At 33.7% G+C, this 25,045-nt stretch overlaps 2 protein-coding genes across 4 annotated transcripts in view; both read right to left on the bottom strand.

Annotated features, from left to right (window-relative positions):
• The window catches only part of LOC105231401 (bestrophin-2), a 39,984-nt gene extending 19,062 nt beyond the window's left edge, over positions 1 to 20,922 (bottom strand). For 2 of the 3 annotated variants that reach the window (XM_049457160.1, XM_029552479.2), the window contains exons 1-2: positions 20,492 to 20,922; positions 961 to 2,283 (exon numbers count right to left, since the gene is read on the bottom strand). In XM_049457160.1, coding sequence (XP_049313117.1) covers positions 961 to 1,031 — 71 coding nt within the window. In that variant the 5' untranslated portion in view covers positions 1,032 to 2,283; positions 20,492 to 20,922. The remainder of the gene's footprint in view (positions 1 to 960; positions 2,284 to 20,491) is intronic. The other variant, XM_011212687.4, reaches the window with a different exon arrangement.
• A 1,538-nt stretch (positions 20,923 to 22,460) lies between these two features.
• Positions 22,461 to 23,439, bottom strand: LOC105231403 (uncharacterized). The gene is made up of 2 exons (XM_049457174.1): positions 23,201 to 23,439; positions 22,461 to 23,136 (listed from the first exon to the last, which is right to left on the bottom strand). The coding sequence occupies exons 1-2, from the start codon at positions 23,410 to 23,412 to the stop codon at positions 22,611 to 22,613; spliced, it is 738 nt and encodes a 245-aa protein (XP_049313131.1). The 5' UTR covers positions 23,413 to 23,439; the 3' UTR covers positions 22,461 to 22,610.
• Positions 23,440 to 25,045: the final 1,606 nt, after the last annotated feature.

Here is a 25,045-nt window from a genome sequence, read left to right on the forward strand (position 1 = left end):
GAGTGCTCAAAATTGCAGTTATTTCAGCCGATGTGTGAGAGGTAGCATTGCCGTGGTGAAGAGTGACTCGTCTTCGGCCCTTGGTTTTCCTGATTTCTTGCAAGACAACTGTCAAGCAAGTGACTGTATACCTCAGAATTAACTTTTCTGTTTTTTACAGTGAAATCTTCATGCAATATTTAGTGTATGCTAGTCCCACTAATGCCCTCAGTTGTCTCAATCTCAAGATAGGTCTCTTGATGTTCTTGCAATATCAGTTTGCCCGTAGCATCAAAAGTTTCCGGAACAACAACTGATTTTTAACAACCTTAAAGAACTTTGTCTTGGAGTGATCTACGACCTCGCTTGAATTTACCGATAAATACAGGAGTTTCATTGTGAAATATTGAATTCGGATCACCTGCGTACTCTTGATAAGTTCATCCATGTACAAATAACAGCACAAAAATGTTCGCGACCATTTTTTGGTCTAGAAGAATATTTTAAGTTACTGAGAACAACACAAATAGCGCTCGCATGTCAAAAAGTTCTGAGTATGCATACCATCAAAAATGTCAAACTTTAAGATAAAGTTGTGAGTTTTAAGACTGCAAGTGTGTCCAAATCCCGAAATATAAAAGGTAACTTACGTAAACGTTACCGGTCTCCGCTATGAACGCTTTGTCGCAAAGAGGAATAAATTTAGTTGTTTTAAATTTATTTTTAACCATTTTCTGGAATTTCTTTTCTCGGGAATTAAGTAAACCGTTACATAACATCTTCCAGACATAATTTTTCGGATCAAAAAACTCTCGTTTTATAACAAAAACATAAGTAAATTCGTTTTCGAAACATTATATTACAAATATTTAAACTAAGTATAATGCGAAACCCTATTCAAATTGTGTTCTAGCGTTTAAATAGCGATTCTCTCTGTTCACTCGAATAAACATACATGTAAAATCAAATTTTCATACTCACTTCCATAGAATACGCCAAAAGCAGCCAAAGCTACTGCCATTCGGCACTTCGCCAGCATATGACACGGTCATATTTTAGCCTAGGAAAATTATGAGGAATACTCTGGATGGATATAGCTGCAGGCTGCAGTCAGGAACAAACGTAAGCGATAATAGATTAAGCAGTCACTTGACACTGCCAACGATCGGCGCGATCAAGCAGTTGAACTGTCAGCGCAAGCGCAAAACTGCTGCAATAATATTGTCAACAACAACAGTGATGATCGCTCAATAACAATAACGAAGCGCGTCGTTTATTTTCATAGCTGTAAATGCGTCGCTAATAGCTGGCTTCTGTCAAGCATACTCGCGATCGTCACAAGCACCGTCACCAGCAGCGCCGCCGTCACCGTCACCATCAATGCCGAACAGGTGAATTGCACCCTTCACGTGACGCCCGCAGCCACTACATGCACATACGCCTAGCATGCGCGATGCATTGCGGTTTCGTATTGAAAAACGAATTTTCTACGAATGTCTCGTTCGCGCGTTGTGTGCTCTACGGCCGATGGCTTACTGACGCCTCATTATCGAAATTCCGACACGTCTGCGATGCGAGTCGAGAGTTTCGGTTGTTTTATTGTGTTTTATTTATTTACTTCAATTTCTACAGTTTCACGTTAGCACTAATGTGCATCATACTTGTGTATAATGTACATAATACGAAGTGGTGTGTATGTAAGTATTTAGGTGCGCAGATGTAATGTGGTCAGCAAGTGTATGTGTTTCGATGTGATGGCGTTTTACTGGATTTTTGGATTTATTTTTAATGACGTTTTTGGATTTCTATTTTAATATTTTAAATTCTATATTTTTTTTTAACTTTAACCGTTATCTAGGATTACGATGGTTTTCGACACTAATTATATATTTTTTCACAACAAAAACAACAATAAATATTTATGTTAACCTCAATCACTCAAGAGGACTGAAAATTATGGACTGCACTGCATCTTTAAAATAATAACGGTATTTTAATTAATTTTTTAGCAACTTTTATTCAAACATTATTATACATAAATGGTTTTTTTTGGTCAAGTTTGCTTCGAAAATATTTTTTAAAATTTTTTGCACTCTTCTTTTGTTTAATTTTTGCTTAAGTAAATTTCTTCCCTTAAATTTGAATATACCCAAATTTAATTATCATTAGAAATATAAGCACCAAACTCAAGCCCTATACCGCCGTTGGCATTTTCATTACAACTTTAAAGATGTATGTATGTATGTATGTACAGCCATAGTATCAACCCCGTTTGTTTAGCATTCCTCTCTTGGTTAGGAAGTTCTGTAAAGAGAAAAGAAACATTTGTAATTATAATTATTCATTTGTTTACATAAAAGAAATATTATAAAAAAAGTTTTACATTCACTCCAGCAAATATAAGCGAAACGAGTTTGCCATTTTTCAAAACACAAAAGTTAAAGTAATGAAAATACTGAATATTATAATAAATATTCATATGATATATATGTATGTACGTCTGTTGGTATATACAAAAACCATTTGACTTGTTAGCTGCTGTTTATAGAAATATTTAAAACTAAATAAATTTTACTACGAATTCCAAGCTTCAATAATAAATTTAAGCAAGTTAAGCTCAAGTAGCGCCACAATTGCAGTTATATATATGTAAGAGTCTGCGTATTTCCAGGTAATTTGTATACCTCAATATTGCGAAATCATATTTCATACGATTTACATAAAAAATATTTTGATTATTAATTATTTCATATATTATATTAGGACCAATACAGAATGTTCATTTCTTTTCCAATGGATGGCTTTACTAATCTGCTTTAGTAATCGCGAGATGGGTTCTACAAATGCAATTGGGTTTACGTATTAAAAAACATTTCTCATTGCTTGACCCAGAATTCTTTGGGCGCCTGTGAAAGATGACCACCAGTAAAGAGAAACAATAATATACCCTCCACAGGTTTTAATAACTATGTGTTAAGTTTGTATGGAAGCTATACGCTATAGTAATCCGATCTGAACAATTTTTTCGGAGATTATATTATTTCCTTAAGCAGTAATCTATATCAAATTTCGTGAAGATTCCACGCCAAATGCAAAATTTTTCCATACAAGCCCTTAATTCCGATCGTTCGGTTTGTATGGAAGCTATACGCTATAGTAAACCGATCTGAACAATTTCTTCTGAGATTATGTATTTGCATTAGAAAATAATCTATACCAAATTTCGTGAAGATAAATTATGAAATGTGAAAGTTTTCCACACAAGAAGTTTTTTCCGATCGTTCAGTTTGTATGGCAGCTATATGTTATAGTGGTATGATATCGATAGTTCCGACAAATGAGCAGCTTCTTGGAGAGGGAATTACGTTTGCAAAATTTTAAAACAATATCTTAGAAACTGAGGGACTAGTTCGTATATATACAGACAGACAGATGAACAGACAGACAGACGGACATGGCTAAATCGACTCAGCTCAACATACTGATCATTTATATATATATACTTTATAGGGTCTCCGACGTTTCCCTGTAGGTGTAGCAAACTTCGTGACAAACTTAATATAGCCTGTGCAGGGTATAAAAACGGTCGTCGATACAGACGAAAACGTACGCCTAGCGGCTGAAAATATGAATGGTTTTTATGATTCTGATACTTTGCGAGTCAATCATGTGCAATTTCGGTTTCACTGATAGTTTTGAAAGCAAAGATACTCCAAGATCTGGAATACCTATTGTCAAAAGTATCGATAAAGTAATGAAAATCGTCAAATTCTGCTCTATTTCGATTGCTCAAGAGCTAAACAAGACCGATTCAACACGAGTTAACGCAAAAATCTTCATTGTCCAAGTTTCCATCGAATCGATGCTGAAGCGGATGCTTAGTTTCTGAAAAACGGCCGTCCCAGTTATGAAATTACATTCAAAATGCCAAAAAGTTATCGAACAAGACGGACCATATTATACCATAATCGGTAAAATTTAACATTGCTCAATGAAACCTTGAACTGAGTGTAAAATTATTGGATTCTTATATTTTAATTCGATTTAAAAATAAGTATTTTATATTAACAAATTAAAAACAGTTATTCTGCTTTTAAATAAAAAAGTGAAGTGAGCTCTCTTTTTAAAAGTATGTAACGGGTAAACCCTGGGGAGTTACATTATCCAATAGCCTTTTTTTTGACAGATCACGTACGAGTCATGTCAAGCTGTGATGTTATATCCGATGTTTTCGAACCAAATTTTGATCAGCGACGAGACAAATGTCTGGAAAAATTGTCGCATTTGGAAAGAGCAACCTGAAGAGATTCAAGATCTGCCATTTCATCCAAAAAAAAACAACAGTTTAAGCGGAGTTTATGGAACTGTGGAGTTATAGATCCATATTTCTTCAAAAATTATGTCGGAGAGAACATAACCGTAAATGCTGGCCGTTACCGCGATGATAACCGACTATTTGATGCCTGAAATTCTACCTCGTAATCTCGGCGACATTTGATTTCAACAAAATGGCGCTACTTGACACACATCGCATTAATCGATGGATATATTGAGGTGAGCAGAAAATTTCACGTTTTGGGAAGGTCATGTGAAGATATGTAAAGTCGAAAGACACATTCTTAGATAATATTTAAAGAGATTTAAACAAAAAACAAAAAATCGAGTTTTGAAGCTTCTGAAGCAGGCTACCCCCCTAATCTTTATTTGTATTAAAGTTCGGGACAGTCTTTTTAAACTTCAATTGAAATTCTTCACCGTACCTTGTTGCTAAAATGATCTTTCTTGTTTATATTCATTTTGGAAATATTTTCTTACATTTGAAATTTGGATTCCAACGAGAATTTTAGTGATGGCTACCAGTTGACTATATTTCTACTATTATTTCACCGACGGTAGTAATAAATAAAGTGAACGTAAAAATCAAAGTGGGTGTGGGCAGGTGTTTTCACAGCTTAGTTTAAGCACACAAACTTCATAAAAATAATTACTATATTTAGCTTTTTACTAGCGCTTTTGTCAAAAAGCATCACAATTTCGTAAGCAAATGTAATTTTTAAATCCATTAGCTACAGTTTACGACGAATCATAAATCCATAAAATAACTACTAATTACTATATTTATTTTTGTAAATGAACTCAAAGCGCCAGCTCTTCTCCTCAACTCAAAAACGTTAGATAGTTGCGCCACTGAGCAGCAAAGGCCCCCGAGAATAGTCGCTTATTGCTGCCAGTTTCGTACTTTTCAAAAAATTAAGTCGTAATAATTTCGTAAACAAATTGCGGCTTCAAGTTAAAATCTGTTAACACATCCATATATCAATCTTGGATTTTTTTGTTTCATCACAGCCGCCATCCGTATTTGTCGTAATATCGTGAGTAAACACATTGAGGCTGTACTAAAGTTCATAAGCTTGTTGCGCGTCAAATCTCCGTGCCACTTCACGATTTCGTATTTAAATTTCAATTAGCTGCTTGACAATTGCATTTTGTTTAATTTGAAAAGTAATAATAGAGTTGCATATGCAAAACAACTTTTATTATATTAAATTGAAAATTACAAGTCGTTAGTAGCGATGTGCCGTCCTTTGACGATGAAGCTGACAAATGTTATGGAGATATTATTCATGCATTTCTGTTCGCTTAAAATGAAAAAGTATGCAATTTTATGTCTATGTATGCACTATTCGAAGTTACTGATAGTAAATGCGTTTGTTTCTATATTATATTTTATATTATTGTACGATGAAAATTTTTAATATTTTTTCTATAATTTTCAAAATATCCTCTGAGTGAAATTTAATTTTTTTTCCGAGTTCTTCATTAAACTAACCCTTTGAAGATTGAATAGAAAATTATGATGCATAAACCTTACGTTGCTTTATAAGCATAATAAGTTACGTATCAATATATTTTAAGACCATAGAAAATTACGCCAATCGTTTATCATCTGTTAATAATGATACCATCGAAATAGTTAAAGAAACAGTGTTTGAAAATTGTCGTGTTTTCATGAGATAAAATCAGTCAGAATAATCCGATGAGCTTAACACCTCTTAAGGATCGACTGAATCTATTTTTGTTAATGTTTTGGGTATGAAGCTTTTCAATGAAGTAGATGTCGAGATGTTTGGCCACAAAGATGGTAATCTCAAATTCAATAAACGCTTCACTAAGTGTGTAATAAAATATAAAAATATGAAATCCGAAAAACCAAATTCCCTGAAGGCAGTGAAGGCCACCCCTACCGAGGCTGAGAAGTTAATGAAAAAAGGATATAATAGATTTTGTACGACAATACGGGAAATGTAGTTTTTGTTTGTCAGTCCGAGTAATATTTGATCAGATGGTACAGAAGGGATGATAGAGACACAAAAAAATTATGTATACTTTTTCTTCAAAATTTATCAAAGAAGTATCTTATTGTTCCTAAATGTTACTATGCTATATGGTTTTAAAGTAAAAATTTTTATTAGGCGAATTCAACACTTTATTTTCGCTCGAAACGGATCTAATATTTCCACACTTCTATAAATAGACTTTTGGTCTATAAAAGTCAGCAAGCATATTTTGGGGAGAAGAAAAGTCTTACCTACGATTAAATAGTTCGAAGATATCACCAAGTAAGTTGCAACATGTCTTCAAAATATATTTTCAGCATACTCAGCGAACCGAAAGTTTGAAAGGCGTCTGTATGGAGGTTGATAGTCCGTTCTCGCGATAGTCGGACTTTCAAACCTGCAGCATTCCTCCAAATTACATCAGGAATGTTTTCTGCGAAACCAAAGCAGGAACAAAATGTCGCCTTTAGAATAATCCACCAGATGTAATACACTTATGCCAACGATTTTTCCAGTCCTCGAAACACTTTTCATAAGCACTTTTTGGGATGGCCTCCAGCTCCTTCAACGAATTTTGTTTTATCTCTTTGATCTACTGAAATCGGGTTCCCCGGAGCGACAATTTCAGTTTGGGGAACAAGAAAAATTACCCAGAAGTCATATCTGATGAATACGATGGTTGATTGATGGTATTCATTACGTTTTTGGCTTTAAATACGGCCACAATCGTACTCTTTTTGAAAAAAATTCAGCTCTATCGGGACTAGTCGAGCAAGAACGCGTTTCATGCCCAAAATACCCACCAAAATCATTCAAACGGACTTGCCAGAGATGTCTAGTTCTCTTGGCAACTTTTTAACACTTCAAGCATACAAACAACCGCTTGAGTATTATAAAGGAAGTACAAACCATAATCTCCTGACAACTCCTAAAACATATGTAAATAAAAATCGACACATTTGAATGAAAATGATGAAATCAATAATTGCCGACCGCAGGTTAGTGTAAGTGAAGTTATATAATATGAAAAACTCTCAAATATACTTAAAACGATTAGTTTTCACGCCGTGGTGCCTAGCTACTTATTCACATGGCAGCCTAAGGTAAAGAACATGTTGCGAACAATAGTCGCTAGAAAATTGTTTTGAATTTAAATAAATACATTTGTTTATATGCAAGCGGTGGCATCGCTCGCTGGCGTTAATTACATGACAGCCGATAAAATCTTTTTGTTTTATTAACATGCACACACACACACACAAGTAACTGGAAAACTTAATGCCTGAGCACATCTTTGATATTTGTGTGCTTTTCTGTTGTAGATTTCAATTGGATTGCAAGAATCGCCTAAATGCTTTGCATACACATGTCTATGCATGTATTTGTGCAAAATTTTGATTACGTCTTTGGTTGGCGCATTTCACCTTGACGTATATTTGTTGGTATTTTGTACATTTTTAAACGTGCCAACCTGCTGTTAATTATTGGCGAAACCAACAACTAGCAGTGACTTTAATATACATTTAATACTTCCAAGAACCCGGGGCTGAAATCAATGCTCATCGGTCTGAAAGCTGTTGCTATCGGCCATGTGTATGTGTGTGTGTAAACTGCTGGCATTTATATGTATGTGTGTATTGTCATAAATTGTATTTCTCGTTTGCAGACTCTCTGCTGTTTGTGTTGGGTTATTCCCCCGGACAAATATAGCTTTAAAACACATTTTCGAATTGCCTGAAATTTTTCATGAAAATAAACACATACACACGTACATACATATGAATGTACAACCATGTCATTTATACACACATCCGCATTTGTTTACATATTTCATTTACTCTTACTTCAAACGAAATTATAAAAAAATTAAAAACAAATAGTAATTTAAAAAATTATAAACATTTGCAAAAACCTTGACTCCACTTTGACTGATCCACTTCACTTATTTTTTCTACGTTTGTCATTTTGTCGATGTAGTTTTAGTTTTTTCTTTTATTTTTTCTTCTCTCTTGCTGATGTAACAAGTCAATTTAATAATTGCAAGCAGCAAAAATGCGACAGACAAAATTGTGTTTAATTTTCAGCTAAATATTGACTGCTTAATTAGCAAAAAAATACTTAATTACCCCATTCTATAAGTGAGAGGCAACTTTTTTGTAGAGAATAAGTTTAAAGGGGCAGAAATTGAACAGTCAATTGAGGGAGAAGCGCAGAAGACTAAGCGAAAAATTTGCAAAAATTGTTGAGCGTAAGCTACGATCCTTCGTGCTAAGAATGTTCTCATATCATGGCAAATTGAAAATAAAAACTCGGTGAAAAACTCTAAAAATAAGATCGTTTGATTATATTTATATTAAAGATTTTATAAGAATTTTAAATTTTCACATAAGTGTAATGATTCCTAACTCTTCCTGAGGTTATAGAACTATAAATTATCTATAAGAATTATTGATTTATTTTTAATACCGGATAGTTTTCAAAGCTTCGAGATTTAGAAACTAATTTCTGAAAGCAAAAGTTTTAAAAATTGCATCAGAACAACATTTTTCTTTATATACATGCGATCAAATTTGACTCGGATTGACAAAAAATTGTTTTAATTAAAATCTGTATCATTACAGCAAAATTTGTATCCATATGATCAAATTTGACCCGGACTAACAAAAACTTGTTTTAATTAAAATCTATATTATTATATCAAAATGAACCCCTGAGCCAAAAAAAGCATGCCAACGATGAATCCAAATCAATACTCGAATACACTTTTTATAAAACTCAGTTTGTTTTGACCTTAACGCCTACAGTGAATTTTGTTTTTTTCGACTTTTGTCTCAGACTTGGAGCACCATTTGCTGTATTGTTGGACAGTTCGACTTCATATTTATGGACTCACATCTCGCCACCAGTTGTTATGTGTTTAATGAATAAAAGGTCCTCAGCTATATTGTCCAACATGTCTTTTGTGTTTTTAAAAAATTGCTCCGATTGTAGCGTTAAGACACTTCTTACCCTCAAAATTAAACAAAATGTGTTTTGTCGATCAATAAGAGATGTGGAGATCCCATGCTATCTCTCTGATACCAAGCCGAATCTTCCCAAGCACTGATTCTTTATCTTTTTCGATCATATCGTTATTAACAGAGGAGAAAGGACGACTTACATGAGAAAAGTTTTCGATGACTTCACGACCTTCGCTGGATGTTTTGTACCACCCATTGTATTCGTGATAAAGTTGACTCCCCAAACACTTCTGCAATATTTTCAACGATTCCGTAACTGTGATTTCATTCAAAACACAATATTTTAGAAAACTCGTTGTTAATTTTATTTCTATGGTAAAAATCGCCAAACAAACCTTTCGCGTCATAAACGAACAGTTTCCGAACTCTCACTAATTGACATACGGCGATCAAAATTTAAAAGAACATAAAAAAGATTGGTTTAATCTAGGAAGAAAATTGCTATCAATCCGATTTGCACGCTCTGTTTAGATGGTTGAGTCCGGTTGAAATTTGATCAGATGTATTATACTTTATAAAATGCTACTTATTCCAACAAATAACCTAAAAACCGGAAAAAACCAGGTTAATTGCACAGTATTTCAAAACGGAAGCTGAACGGCTTTATTTTACAGAGAAGATGTAAGAATAATATTTTTGGTCCAACGTGCATCATTTCTGAATCGGCACAATATTTTGTAGAGATCTGCGTACGAGGTGTTGTGCAAATATGCCTCTTCTTATGAAGAGCTCTTGCGTATTTTGCATTTAGTATGGTAATGTGTAATAAATATTTATATTTAGAATCTCTAGTTCGCGTGTGGTTATTCAAATTCCTTACGCAAAAGGCGAAATTCCGGATTTTCTGATGACTATTAAGGTTTCTAGTTTCTGATGCTTAGGTAAATAAACTGGTTAATGAATAAAAGTAAATGTACGAATTATATAAAAATATTTTATAGAAAATGATTTTGTATAAACATATAGACATACTCAATAAAGACGAGCTGCTCATTATTTGTGTATTTTATTATTTGCTAGCGCTTTTACTTAGCACAACCGAGTGTTAAATGTTTTCACCTAACTATAACTTCTGCATATAGATTGTAGTGTCAATAACTCTTTGCTTCAATGCATAGAAACATAAAATATTTAAATATGGAAAGAGTCTTATGAAAACTTCGTATAAAAATTTGCATTTCCACTTAATTTTATTTGATTTTATAATTCTCATGATTAAGTTTTTTTAGAATACATGTATGTCTGTAAGTATTTGAAAATTCCTTCGTTGCCGAGTCGAAAATAAAGTGTGTTTCTAGAAGATTTAATATTATCGTTAAAAAATTATTGTGAACAATCCTTTCATTGAAATAAATCAATTGTTTCTTCTTAATTCGGAGAGTTTCATCTCGTAGCCCATTCTTACTTACTATAGGATAGCGAAAAGAAGTTCGAAACCAAATTTTGTTCATGAGTTCAATTTTTTGGGAAGACGGCGACTTTAGACTTTTATTTGTGACAAAAGACATTCAGCTCTCTCCTCGTTTCATAAATCGACCATCACAAATTTTGTTGGAAATTGCACATTTTAGTATACTCAAATAGTACATTTTTATTTGGTGTCGAACTCGCAACTGTAAAGCCATCCATCGACTTTATATGCTGATATAGATGCCTCTGAAGTATTTATTGCTTATTTTGCCTATAACAGTCGCTAATGTTGGATGTGTTTTGATGAGCTCGGCGCTTTTCGTTTGTTAAAAGAAATGGATGAAAATTTTTGTTTTTCGTGAATTCTTGGCCCACAACAATACAGTATTGTAACAATACCCCAGCCTCCATACTCGTATTCGCCAAACATGGCTCCGAGTGACTTTTTCTGTTTCTCAACGCTTTACAAAATGGATAAAAGTTGCTAAAAGAGTAAAAGACTATCCCCAAAATTCAGTTATAGAAGATTTGCAAGGATTGCAAGAAATACTGGCCTAAGTGCAAATATCAATTGGGAACAATTTGGAAGGCGGCAGTAATAATGTAGACAAATACATTTTTTTTTAAACGATAATACCCATATCATTTGTTCTGATACCGGGATTGGTTTTTACGATACTAAAGAAAGTACAAACCTACATTAGAATCGAGGCGTAAGCAGGTTAAATCAGTGCCAATATGTTTTCGTAACTTAAGAGGTTATAACCAAATGTGAATTTCAATTTTTGTAAGAATTTTTTATCTTGCTGTTATCAGTTCTCAAAGCTTTAAACACGTTTTTCATGAAACACTTCAGAGTCGATGAGGAAAATTTCTACAAAACGACTATACCGATCGACTTAGAATTTTAGACGACCCTCTTATATATATTAGTCAAGTAATGAACGAAGAAATACGATTTTTGATATTAATTTAGTATGAGGTAAAAATTGGACAATGAGAGTAGCACCACTCATTTTTTGGTTAAATCACATATCTCTGGACCCAACCGACCGATTTAGTATGAAGCATTCTTTTCATATTCCTAAGTCACAGTATGAAAATGGCCTTTAAAGTATGTCACCTTATGACCAAAAAGTGCTCCAACCCCACCAAAACTTTTCTAGCCCCTGGGTACAGAATATGATAAGACTACAAGTCTTTTGATCGAAAACATCGGTCAACCTAATATAAAAATTTGCGAACTAACGGGTGATTTTATACTTCATATATCGGCCAATATTTGAATTATCTGCCTGTTTGATTGCACTTGAACTTAGTCCTTCCTTACTAGTTAGTTTTTTAATTTGATATTTCAATGAATATGTTAAATGTTATGAGGTTGTAAGTACATTTTAATGAAAACGGAGTACAAGCTAAATATTTAATAATTCCCTTATCTTCATTGTTTATTGAGTCAATCAAGTTAAAAGGTCTGAGAAAATCATTAATAATGCTTTATTATTAAGTAATTAATTTTTTACCGAATATTTACAACTTCATTCAATTAATGAATTATTCTATAGGTATTGTAAGATTTTAAGCTCATTAAAAACAATTTCTTCCAATACTGCGGTATAATTATGTATACATCAACATGTACTATACAAGTATATGTATGTATGTATAAATTTACTTAAATTTGCATACATGCAATCGAACCTCCATCCATCAGAAATTTCATTTAAATGCCTAATCTATCAAACATAAGCAATCGTTGTTCCCAACAACAGATTGCTTCATGGTTTTCTGAGTACCTTGCACGACCTTCGCGGTTGAATCCGCACCCTTTAATTAATGTTTTACTTAGTTTTTTATTTTTATTTTTTAACTTTTTGTTATTCACTGCAAATACTTAAATGCTTTAATGCCGAAGTTTTGCAGTAATGACGTCCTCGCTTGGCTTTTATGTGCGTAATAAAAACACGTGAATTTGGCTCTGAGTGTGTGTGAATACCCGAGCTGTGTCGAAATTGGAAACTACAAAGGCGAAACAAGTGGCGCCTATAAGAAGATGAAACAAATTAAGAATTGAGAAAGGGTTTAGTTCGGAGCGAAGCTAAAATTAGGCTCTCGGCAAGGCATGTGATGCATTTCAAACGTACTTTTAAATGATTTTAATAAAATGAAAAGAGTTTTATTCTAAAGAGTGGTGAGGGAACTTTGTATAAAATATTATTCTATAAAATATTACAACTTCTGATATTCATTAGATTTCAACTAAACCAATTCATGGCATGATTTCATCCTAAAAATGGTAACGAGTATGTTCCTATCATGAAAAGACTTTTCAGACATCCATATTGTCGGAATGGCTAGAGACAAGTGCTAGAGATAAGTGAAAGCGGCTCATAATGAAGTTCTACGGAGTTCAACGCAGAAGAATTCAAATTCTTCAGTATGAGTTTTTAGATTATGTATGAGTTATATTAATCTCTACTACATTACTAATTTCTCGTGCTTTTATTTTTAAAACGATCACATATTTTGTAGTTTAGGACAGCACTATTTTGATGGCTTGGTTGGATTACATACGGAGTAGCAGAAATCATAGACTAATCAAACCCTTATGTTACAATGAACTACCGATAAATTAACGGCCCTACACTGCAAGTACCCTGGAGTAGTACATTGCGCTCGGGTACAACTATACCTGGTCGTTTCATTTGAAACAGTGTGACTCATACCAAAAGGTGATCTGTCAGTGAGTGATCGCCAGCAAAAGTTTGCACTTGATTGCGCAGCGTGCAAACAACGTTGCGCACCATACATACATACATACATATGTACAAGTACATACTCAGGTTGTGTGTCATAAATTTATGAAAGCATTTGTTTACTACAGACTTAGTCTTGTGTACAAACATATCAGCTTCAGACTTTCAGCTTTTCGCTCCGGTTGTTAATTTAACGTTTTATCGCAGTTTACCGGTCCGACTTAGTTCAATCTTAAATGATTTGTTTACATAATAAATATTTTACTTCTTAGTATGCTATATATGTAGTACCATGTATATATACAAAGACAGCAAAATGCTATAAAAAATATAAGTAAAATGTTATATTATAACTTTACCACCAAGAGGTTGTTTGGTTTGTGGTCGAGATACCTATGATTTAAGTATGTAGATCTTACGAGTTACGTATAGATTATGTTCCGCCAAGCCATTTGAACTTCGAAGGCAATATATGCGGACAACAAGACTATTCTATAAGCTTTTATAGTCAGTACCCAATAACATTAGTGAAATAAATATAAGGAAATAAAATTTTAAATTATTCCTATCACATACCAAGATGAGATGATTATCTTTGCGACGTAAGCGTTCTTTGTTTTGTTGTGATTTATGATTTCTCATTTACTCAGTGCGGTCTTTATAAAAGTCATGTTTTTGGGTAAATCTTGACATTTCTTAGAAATAATTTCAAAGTCAGTAACATCTGCTGGAATGTTTATTGATGAGGAATTATGCTGACGGACAAAGCCTATGGAAGAGCAATGACTGCTGTGGAGGCTGCATAGCAATTATAAAAATGTCGCAATCGATCTATTTCAAACGATGAAGTCTGCACAGGTATTTTTCGGCAACGCAATCCTTGTATTGATTTTTCAGACAGGAGGGATAGTTGCATGCGATTCTTTTTGACATGACTTGAGTAAGATGCTCAAGAAGAAACGAGTGAACTTCTTCCAATACTGAAACTGACTTGAGCTTATGCGATTATAGACGATCAACATACAGCGCGCCAAATGAAACAAATAAATAAAAGAAAGAAGGAAGTTGTTCAGTTTCTGAGTGCTCTGTCGATGAAGAAACCAGCTGGAAGTAGTTTATTTCTCTAGACCTACACTGGACGTGACGACATGCCCATGGATATAAAGGGTGAATGACGGACTTTATAGCTGCAACGACCAGAAACAATACTGAAGGACGATTCCAGGAAACCCCTGCATTGAATTAAGCTATTCATGATGGGTGATCCACAATGAGTGGTTTGCAAACAAATGGGGTGTGCCATGATAAACTGTTACTGGAAGGATAGGACCTAAAAAGGTTACAAATAATACTCTTCCCTAAAAACAAATTCAGGATTCATTTCTTTATATATGTAGGTACACTGCCGCCTTAAAAGACCATATATAATACGGGCATAGTCTTCTCTGCAATGTGACGATTCAGGGACATAGATCCTGTATTTTCGAAGCATCTGACTATAAATTGTGGAATTCTTCATTGACAGCCAGGAATCAGTTTTATATCAAAACCTCACTTGGCGCCTACGAGGGAGCCTTGAATTTAAAAGTCTTCAAAGACGGTCGAGATATCGCTGAAGACATGCGTCGTTCAGGACGACCTTTGACCTTTTCAGTTGGTAAAAATATTAAAAAAGTGAAGGATATGGTTTTTGAGAGCTCGACATCTCTAGTGAGCCCGCACAAACGAATTCGGTGGATATTTTGAGTACGAAAGGTGTTTTTGCTCGACTCGTCACCATAAATCTGAATTTTTTTTAAAAAAAAAAGTACGATTTTGACCGAATTTATGCCAAAAAACGCAATGAATAATATCAATCAACCACCGTTTTCACCAGATTTGCCTCCTTGTAATTTCTTCTTGTTCCCGAAATTGAAATTGGCACTCCGTGAGACACGTTTCCAGTCAATCGATCGTAGAGATAAAACAAAATTGGCTTAAGGAGCTTAAACCCATCACAAAAAGTGCTTATGAAAAGTGCTTCGAGGACTGGATAAATCGTTGGCGGAAGTGTATTATATCTGGTCGGGATTACTTTGAAGGCGGAAAAAAAAATATTTCCGAGTATTTTTTTAGTCACAATGTATATTCGATATTCTCCTTTTGTGATAAATTCGAAATGTTCGAGCGCAAAATTCGCGTAATAAAAATAACAACCATGCAATATTTGTAGGAAGGAAAAACTCAGTAATTAATTTTTAAATTTGCTTATTTTTACGCTCGACCGCTGAAACATTAGAAAAAACACTACAAATCACTTTTAGTACACAAAGCAATTTAAGATAAAAAACACGAAAATATACAAACAATTAAAAATAAATAATTGCATGCTGCCTGGTAAGTAGCCAAAACTGAGCGATCATTCTAATTTACAGCTTAGAGAAAAATAAATGTTAAACACAATTTTCAGTTCATTCAAATTTGAAATAAAATACAATTAACGAACGAGCTACATGTTTGCATTTCGGCGCAGTTTCGAGACTTATTTATTAACAAGAGTTTTTTTTTAGTAATTTTTCAAGTGCAAGTGCACGGTGAGCGGTTAGAATGAATGTGTATAACTGTTATTCCAAGCAATGCATTTGAGTGAGTTAAGTTCAAAATGAAACTAGTTGGTTTTGAACCAGCACGGGGTGGGTTGTGGACAGTTATTTTTAAAGATAACACATTTTGGTTGAAATAAGGGTGTTGTAAACGCTGTGGAACAGATCTTTTCCAATAATATAAATTGCGTAAGCGATTCAATGGTTTTTAGGCCGAGCTTTCGAATTATTTGTGGAGTTTTGGTTTGGCTGTTCCCCCACATCGCAAAACTTGAAGCAAATCCTTCAACCATGAAGTGTATTCTACGAATTTTTCAAGTCAGAGGTTCCTGGCCTCAAATCACTGCTCAATGCTCACTCACTTGCGTATGCGTCTAAGGCGACCACTAAGCTTACTTTTCCCGCTATTTATAGAAGACTGCTGCACTTCTTGCTGCATTGTAAATTCTTCTACAATGTTTTCCATTGTACATTAGTATTTTTGTAAATAATATATGAATGTATTGTACATAATACTCGTAGCATGCTTGAGTGACGCACTTGCGTAGCAGCATAAAAAGGTTGACTATTGATTGAAATAACAGCTTAGATAAACTGAAAGACACCATAAAACCACTTGTAAAAGGTAAATAGACGGCAAGTATGCATATGTGTACAAATATATAAATACTATATACAATATAAACCTGTTTCTTTACTTGCTTAATTGTCCATTTGTGTTTGTTTATTTGTTGTTTTCTGCATACAGCATGTAAGATTTGAAAAATTCTTCTGCATTTCTGACGCCTTCGTGTTATTTTAAAGATTATTAGAAGTATGAAAAATTATATAAAAGGTAAAAAGAATTAACTTGAAAGGGGACTAACTTGTATATTTACTTGTTCATCCAAACTGGTTTCCTTTTACTTATTTTTTCCTACAATTCAAATTTAATAATTTTACAGAGATGCTGTGTGAAGCTTCATTGAATCGTTAGGCGCTAATATTCGAAATTTGAAAATGAGTTTTTATACACAACATGCACTGATATCTCGTTTAGGACGGCTTCTTTTCTTTTTTTTCTTTTCTTGAAGGGCGAAAGAGTTTTCTCATTAAAAAAAGCTTCTAATTTTCTAGTACTCATGCTGGATCTCATTTTTATTCTTTTTAAACTTTATTAATAAAAATGGTTTGCTTTTGTTGCAGTACTAAAATTTCGATTTATAATCAACTCCACAGAGTTTATGTTATCTAGAATGAATGACAATTTGCTTAAACCCCATATTTGTGTCTTTGAAATTCAAGCACCCTAGTCCTCAATTTATGAATTATTAATATGAAGTTTTGGAAAATTGCTTTTCTCTACAGAAAATTGCTTATTTGTCGAAATCGTTGATATCAGACTTTTTCTATATGACCAGATCTTCACAAAGTTTGGCGTGTTGATTATTACCCAAGTTAAGGCATAATCTTCGAATAAAATTTTCAAAAAAAACATAACCTTGATTTTTGAATGGCTTTGACGTGGTTTTTCGCTTTCGGCTCACCTTGCCGCGATACTCGGCCCATTGATCGTCGGTTTCCGGGTCGCAAGCTTAGATCCAAGACTCATCGACAGTAATACTACGTTTCATGATATCCTGCAGGTCGGAAAGTATTGTTTTACAGATTTTAATGCGACGCTGTTTTTCGAAAAAAGAGTGATTTTGGAAGCAATCGTGCTTCCATTTTTCTTAGGCCCAAATGAAGTTTCAAAATAGGTTTCACTGATCCTTCTGACATTCGTCATAAAAATTACAGAACTCACTTTATGTAAATATAAATATGAAAGACAAGCATATACTTTACAATAATAATTATTTTGAGGTGATATTTGGCACAGACGCCACCGGCAGTCAGCTGTAAGTTTACACCAAATTTCGTGAAAGAAAAAGAATTTTTGAACAATATAAATTTTGAGGCGATGTGAAAAAGTCCGTATACAAAAGTTATAGATCTTTTTATTACCTACAAGATTGCCATATAACTTTTTGCCGGAAATCGAGATAAATTGTTTTTAAAAACTCAACCACGCTGCATCCCTTTCTTTTCCCGACCATAGATCGCATGTAAATTATTTTTGTCATTTTATATGTATAGTATTTCGTTTCCGAAGGGTTCTTCCCACTATGTTTTATTTTAAAGTTATCTACCCTGATCTAACCCTGTTCCCCCTTAAACTTCTATCAAATATTTTCCACCTCATGAATGATGGTTATAACTCAGTTTTTTTATTGTTTTTGAGTGAATGATAATAACTTTTGTAAATTCTAAAACAGTTTAAATTCCAAAAATAAAATTTAAATAATGTGGCGGAAAAAAATGCATCGAAAAACTCATTTTTTATGTTTGTTTATTGCCAGCTTCTACTACTACTCAAACTCATATCATTTTGTTGGAGTGAACGCGCATGCTTGCAGTATGTATGTATGCCACATATATATGCATACATGAGTGTATGAAGATAAATACAATATGTTATTTAACCAATACACCCAAACACATATAAACAAACCACAATCAAATCGATAATACTACATTTGATCTGGTAACTCAATAACATTTCAATGGACAAATGAGCGATCAGCACAGATTTTTTGGTTTCACTGCCGAAACATACATACATACATGTTATTTATATTTATATACATATGTATGTATGTGTGAGTACGCATGTGTACAATTGCAATTGCCATTGCATTTCGTTCATTTATTTATTTTCGAGTTCTTACTTTTACCGCTTCGCTGCGCGTCAGGTGTTTTTCGTCGATCTTTGACTAAATGCATGGCAAGTGCATGTCGATGTGAGCGTGAGTGCCACTGCCACTCTTACACACACACACAGTGCTTTCCAAGCTGTGCGAGCGTGTAAATGATGAGTGCATTAAAAGCCACGGCCAATAAAAATACACCAACAAATGTTGAACAAAGAGCACGCAGAGTGTATAAAATATTTGGTAAAATCGTAAATGAAATGTGGCTTAAGCTTACGCACGCTTCAATATTCATATAAATATATCCATGTATGTGAATTTTTATGCACATATAACACACACAAGCACACGCACATTTGCTTGTTGTAGAGTAACATATGGAAAGACCCTGCTGGAACAACGGTAAGCGCAAATGTATCGAATGTTAAGTTGAAGATCGTTTGAGAAATGTAGCTGCGGTAGCTCTACATAACGAAGCCGAACGAATTGGTAAATTAAGCGATTGTAATTTTTTAACTCGGCGACTGTATTATTGTTAGTCTAGGTCGTCTAAAAGCGGCTGTTATGAACAAAAGCGTAAAAAATTCGCACAGTTTTTGTAAAATGAAGTTGAGAGGGCTTACATTCTAAAGGCTGCATGCAAAGAACAGAACTAGAAGCATGGAACGTTAGAGCGATCAGTTGACTTCTATTAGTTACGGTCTACTTCTAGTATAACATACTGTTACTATAATATATATTCTCCTATTTATTGAGATAACTCACATATAGGTTACCTGGAACCCGGAAGTTTGAAATATATACATATTAGGTATATAGGGACTCAGGGAAATATTGACCCTATTAAACCCATTTTTGATACACAGAGATACTACTGCAGGAAACGATTCTCACTGATTTTCAATTGTATATCCCATACATTGACTGATATTTTTGGTCAGAAGTCAACTATAGATACTGGTCCACATTTCAAGTATTTGAAATCGTATGAAAAAAAAAATTTCTTCGACTATTTTGAAAAGCAGAAACATCAGGAACAGTGTCTATTATTTAGTGTTACTGGAGGAAACGATCTTTTGAAATCGTGGAAAATGCTCCTTTTTGAAGAAGAAGAGAGTGCTGCTTCATCAAGATACTGTGGCGTGTCACAAATTAATGAAAATAATGACTAAATGTCATGAATTTGGTCTCAAATTGTTATCGCTTTCCCCCATAAGCTTCTGTTCTGACCCCAAATGATTGTTTACTGTTTTCAGCTGAGAAGAGAAACAATTTCGCTGATTACCGAAAACCAATTTCTCGCTCAATTTCTTACAAGAAGATAATATTTCTAGTTCTACAAAAGATTTATGTCCAGCAGGGCACGTGTATATGGAAAAATGTTGACTTATGCATTTGTGAAGTAAGTCTTTTTAGCTCTGTTTGCAACTGGTCAGCACTAAATAATGGATATTTTTATTGCAATAAAGCTGCATATTATAATATTATTCTCACACTTCTATTCACGGCATACCGAAAACTAACGAATGGTAATACAATTTTCGTCAAAAAAGGTCTTTATAGCTATATATAGGTTGTTGTTAGTATTTTTCCTCAGTAACATAGTTATTTAACCTTATTATTTTCAGTTTTCCGTTTCATAAACGCTGCCAAAACAAATACATACACACACACCTTTTTTTGTTTTGCGCTCACTTCCGACTGCTCCAACTTTCAATAGAGTGAAAAATGTGGCAAAAAAACAATTTCTTTCACAATAGCATTCGCAAACGATTCGTATGAAATCAGCTTATTTGCATAACAATTTCAGGTTTCAATTTCATTTTAACCAAACATTAGCACAAACAAACTGCACTGTGGATTATTGGAACACTCACTCATAAGCCTGATTTTATATTAGTTATTCACTTTATTCTTAATTAATATGTTGTTTCAACATTTTAATTTTCCTTGCTTTTGTTTTATTTTATATACATACATATATACTTATGTATACACTTATACATATATATAACTAGTTCTGTTGTTTTCGTTTTTTTTTCAACGCGCGTTTTTGTGCTTGAGTACGCTCACGGTTCCTTATTCGCCACAACTCGATCGCTTGCCAGCCGCGCTAAAACTGCGCTCCAATTCGGCTAGAGAAGCACTCTTAACATCCAAATATCGGTGGCAGCCGCTAACAACCTGCAATACAGCGACAAATATGTATGCGCTCAGCTTTAGCCAGACTTAATAATGGTAACAGTATTGGTACGGAAGAGAAGGCGAGAGGGCGTTAGAGAAACGTTCATTTGCTGAGCAACAGTATTGGGCCAAAATGAGTTTGTAGCAGCTTAGCCAAGAGCTTGTGAAACAGCGCTTGCATGTACTTTTTTACGATGGAGATGCAGTTAGATAACTACATGGTTGTCGCTGTAGTTGTGTGTTTGTTTTGTTTATGTGCTTTTGCATGTGTAAATAGGTGTGATCAGCTGTAGAGACTTTTGACATTTCGTTTATGTGTTTGATAAAGATGCATACTTTTAGGCGCGAAATAAAATAATTTTTCCTTATTTTATTAGTTTAAAAATTTCAATAAATATTAAAGTGTTTATATCCAAATGAGAAATAAAAAAAAATATTTTTCTAGAATATAAATATATTAGAGGATATGAAATTGATCAAACATATAGTTTCGGTGATATTCAGAGTCAGGCGGAGCCGTATACATAACTAAACCTAAATGATGCACGTTTAGTGGCTTATGAAATATTAAGGGGGGAGCCTGCTTTGGAAGCTTCGAAAAATCGATTTTTTTTCAGAGTATTTGGAAGTACAAGGCCAAACTTTAAACGCTTTTTTTTCAAAATGGTGTTTTCTAAGTCGATAACCAACATTACTCGAAAATGGCTTAACCGATTAGTCTTAAATTTTAATACGAGCTTATTAAATATACATATTTTTTGGTAAGATTTTTGCTCACCGATAAATATTTTTTTATAAACCATTTAAGGTTGACATTGGTAAAAAATCGATGTTTTATTTGAGAAACCGCCATTTTGCCAAACAATTTTATTTTGCTCATTCCTTCGATCAAATGCTAGAATTATCATTACTTTAATGAAATCTGTTTTTTTTTATTTCTGCGGATACAGTTCAGAGATATAGTGATCACCGAAAAACGTATTTTTTGAGAGGAGCTCCCGGAGATCAGTTGTAGTTTCTTTCCAAATAAATATTTTTACTAATACTAAGTCTTAAAAGACAGTTAAAAGATACCATAAAATTTTTGGATCAATAAATTTAAAAGTTTTCTCAGAGAAAGTTCTGGAAAATTCACTTTTTTCCGCCTTTTAACTGTAATAACCCCTTAAGGACAGTAATACCAACTTAACAAAATATATTTTTTGGAAATATCATTTACCTGGAGAATTTAAACTTTAATTTCCAGGTACTTTCTTGTCACAATGTAAGAACATGACATTTTTAACTAACTTAATTTTCGGCTGTTAGGTTGACTTAAAGATTTAAAAAATAATATAATATATAAAACATATATTGTTGAGTCAAAAAACGATGTACTTTTGGATTAAGAATTTTAAATAAATTATATAATATTTCAATACATTGTTGTGTGTGTTTATGGTATTAACAAAATGTGCACTTGAAGGTTTAATATTACTTTATTAATAATTTGTTTAATCGATTGAAAAGACTTATCGGATTTATATATCTTATCTTATTTTACAGAAATTTGGAAATATTTTTCAATTCATATATACCATATGTTTTTCATTTTTCTTGCGATGAGCTTTTAATCTTGACATATCATCTGTTCATTGCATTTTTGTTGTGTTTTTTCAAATACTTCAATAATGAATTCTTCATATGGGCTTAGTAGGGTAAATTGAACCAAACCTCCTGTAGCGCATTTTTCAGGATGTACCTTATTACTTATACCGAAGGCTTTTCCATTGCAGTAAATTGGATTACCGCGAGGAGCCGAACATGTGGAGGCCGGAATAGGACATTCGGCACAATAAACATCTGCACCTAAGGTAGTGTCGTTATAGTAATCTTTGCAAGCCTGTAGAGGAAAATGATTGAATGTTGCTGTATTTATTGTTTCATAAGGAGGGGCACACCCCACAGCTGTGACATTTTCAGTAGAACAGTCAACGAAATCAGTGCCTGCTGGTTGAGTAGCTCCAGTAAAGGCAAACGGTTTGGTTGTGACCGCCACGCACAAATCTTCCTGTACATATGTTTCACTGACTAGCCGAAGTTGCTCGTAGGTTGAACAATTTCTTTGTCCACTCCATATTTCCATTGCCTTTGAACTAAGAATTATTAGTAGAATTATGTAAAATAATAAACAAAAACTAAGACAAATAAATTGCTTACTCATTGCAAGCGTCAGCAACGGTTACTACTAAACATGGTGTTATAATTATTACGCCGTATTTGATTACCGTGCCATTCTCTAGGTTAACTCGAGCAGTACCAAACGAGTTATACTTATTTGTCCCTTTTACCCCGATTCCCTCGTCAGTCAGAGAACATTGAATTACTGTGAATAATTGCAAACACGCAATGATCAAGAAAAGAGACCTCATTATTTCAATAAAAGCGTTATCGCGTCGTCGAACCGAAAACTGTTTAAGGAATGCACAGAATCTCCCTTTTATAGGCCCTCCTACCTTTCTGAGACTGCATTTCGCCAATTGAATAAATATTTAGCCAGTATATTTGTTTGTAGAATATTCGCAAATTTATTTAACGGTATGTTGATTAGTACAACAACATGGAGAATAAATGCGAATTGATATTTACAAAAATGTGAAAAATACCAAATAAATGTAACGCCATTCAAATTAATGGTATTAATTTTTCTGAAATTAATATCACAACTCAACTTCTTCTTGAATAATACCGAATTTTTACTTCGTTGACAACACTTTAGAGTTCAGCAAAGAATTTTTCAAGGAACAAATAGCTTTAATATTTTTATTATTTTTTTTTTTTTGTTTAATAACTTTTAGACTTTTATTTCGTATTTCACAGAGAATATGTATTTCCAACGAAATTTATTAAAATCAACTCGTAAACTTATAGATCACACAAAAATTATCATTCTTCCTAATGTTTAGTAGATCTTGAGTGGTTGATTCCGGCGGTAGGCCTTGTTCTCAACATGTATTTATTATAAGATTCATTATATCTACAGAGCTTTTTTTTCAAATAATGTTTTATCAATGCTAAACAGACATTCAATATTTGAGATATATCGAAAAAGTAAATACATCTGTGAATAAAATTTAAAATCTACTAAACAAAAGCCTTGAACTTCGTTCGTATAGATAGTATAAGTATGTAAATTGACACACGTGTTCATTCATCAAACGCCGCAAAATCAGTATATAATAACGAAACATGTAAAAAATAGGTTATGTTTGGACAAAATTATCCTTTATAAAGCTTATTATTTGTATTATTATTTATCTCAATATAATCTCCGAGGTCCAATATGATTAGTCCCCTATATATAATGAGACTTCCAAGCACTCTGTAGAAGCTTTAATGAATTTATCTTCAAGTAGGGTTGCTTTTATTTTTACGGCCTAATCGCCCCTAGAGACACTTGTGTAAAGCAGAGTCGCCTTGTATGAATATCAATGGCATATTTTTAAATTCTATTAACAATATCCGCTCCTCGATCAACTCTCTTCTGCTCTCTCTCACTCTCTTTCTCCCACTCTCTTTCCCTCATTATCTCTCTCTCTCTTTCGCCGCTATCTCTCTCACATTCCATCTCTCGCAATCACAAAATCTTTTCCATTTTCAGATTTTCTTGTACACTAACGATGTGGAAAGCCAACTGTAATCTGCCCTTACATCCTTAGATTTGACCGCAAAGTATAAAACCTTATGGTGTATATTTCATGCTATGAGATACAGTATTCTGGATATCCTGTAAATTCACTTCGATAACCAAACTTATATACTCCCTTATATCTACAGCTGAGCTTCGCGGAAGCTTGGTCTGCCCTGAGCCATCATCGATACATGCGCTGTCGCAAAAGCCTTTTGGTCCAATATCGATGCCAATAAATCTAGTGATCTCTTTGCCCTCAGTAAGGCTAACCTCTCCCTAGTAAGGCTGGGAATCCTACCAGACCCCATCTGCAGAAGCTGTAAAGAAGAAGATGAGGTGAAAACAACTCAACAGTTCCTTCTTAATGGTCCCGC

Source organism: Bactrocera dorsalis, chromosome 5 (genome assembly GCF_023373825.1).
Source record: "Bactrocera dorsalis isolate Fly_Bdor chromosome 5, ASM2337382v1, whole genome shotgun sequence".
Taxonomy (NCBI): domain Eukaryota; kingdom Metazoa; phylum Arthropoda; class Insecta; order Diptera; family Tephritidae; genus Bactrocera; species Bactrocera dorsalis.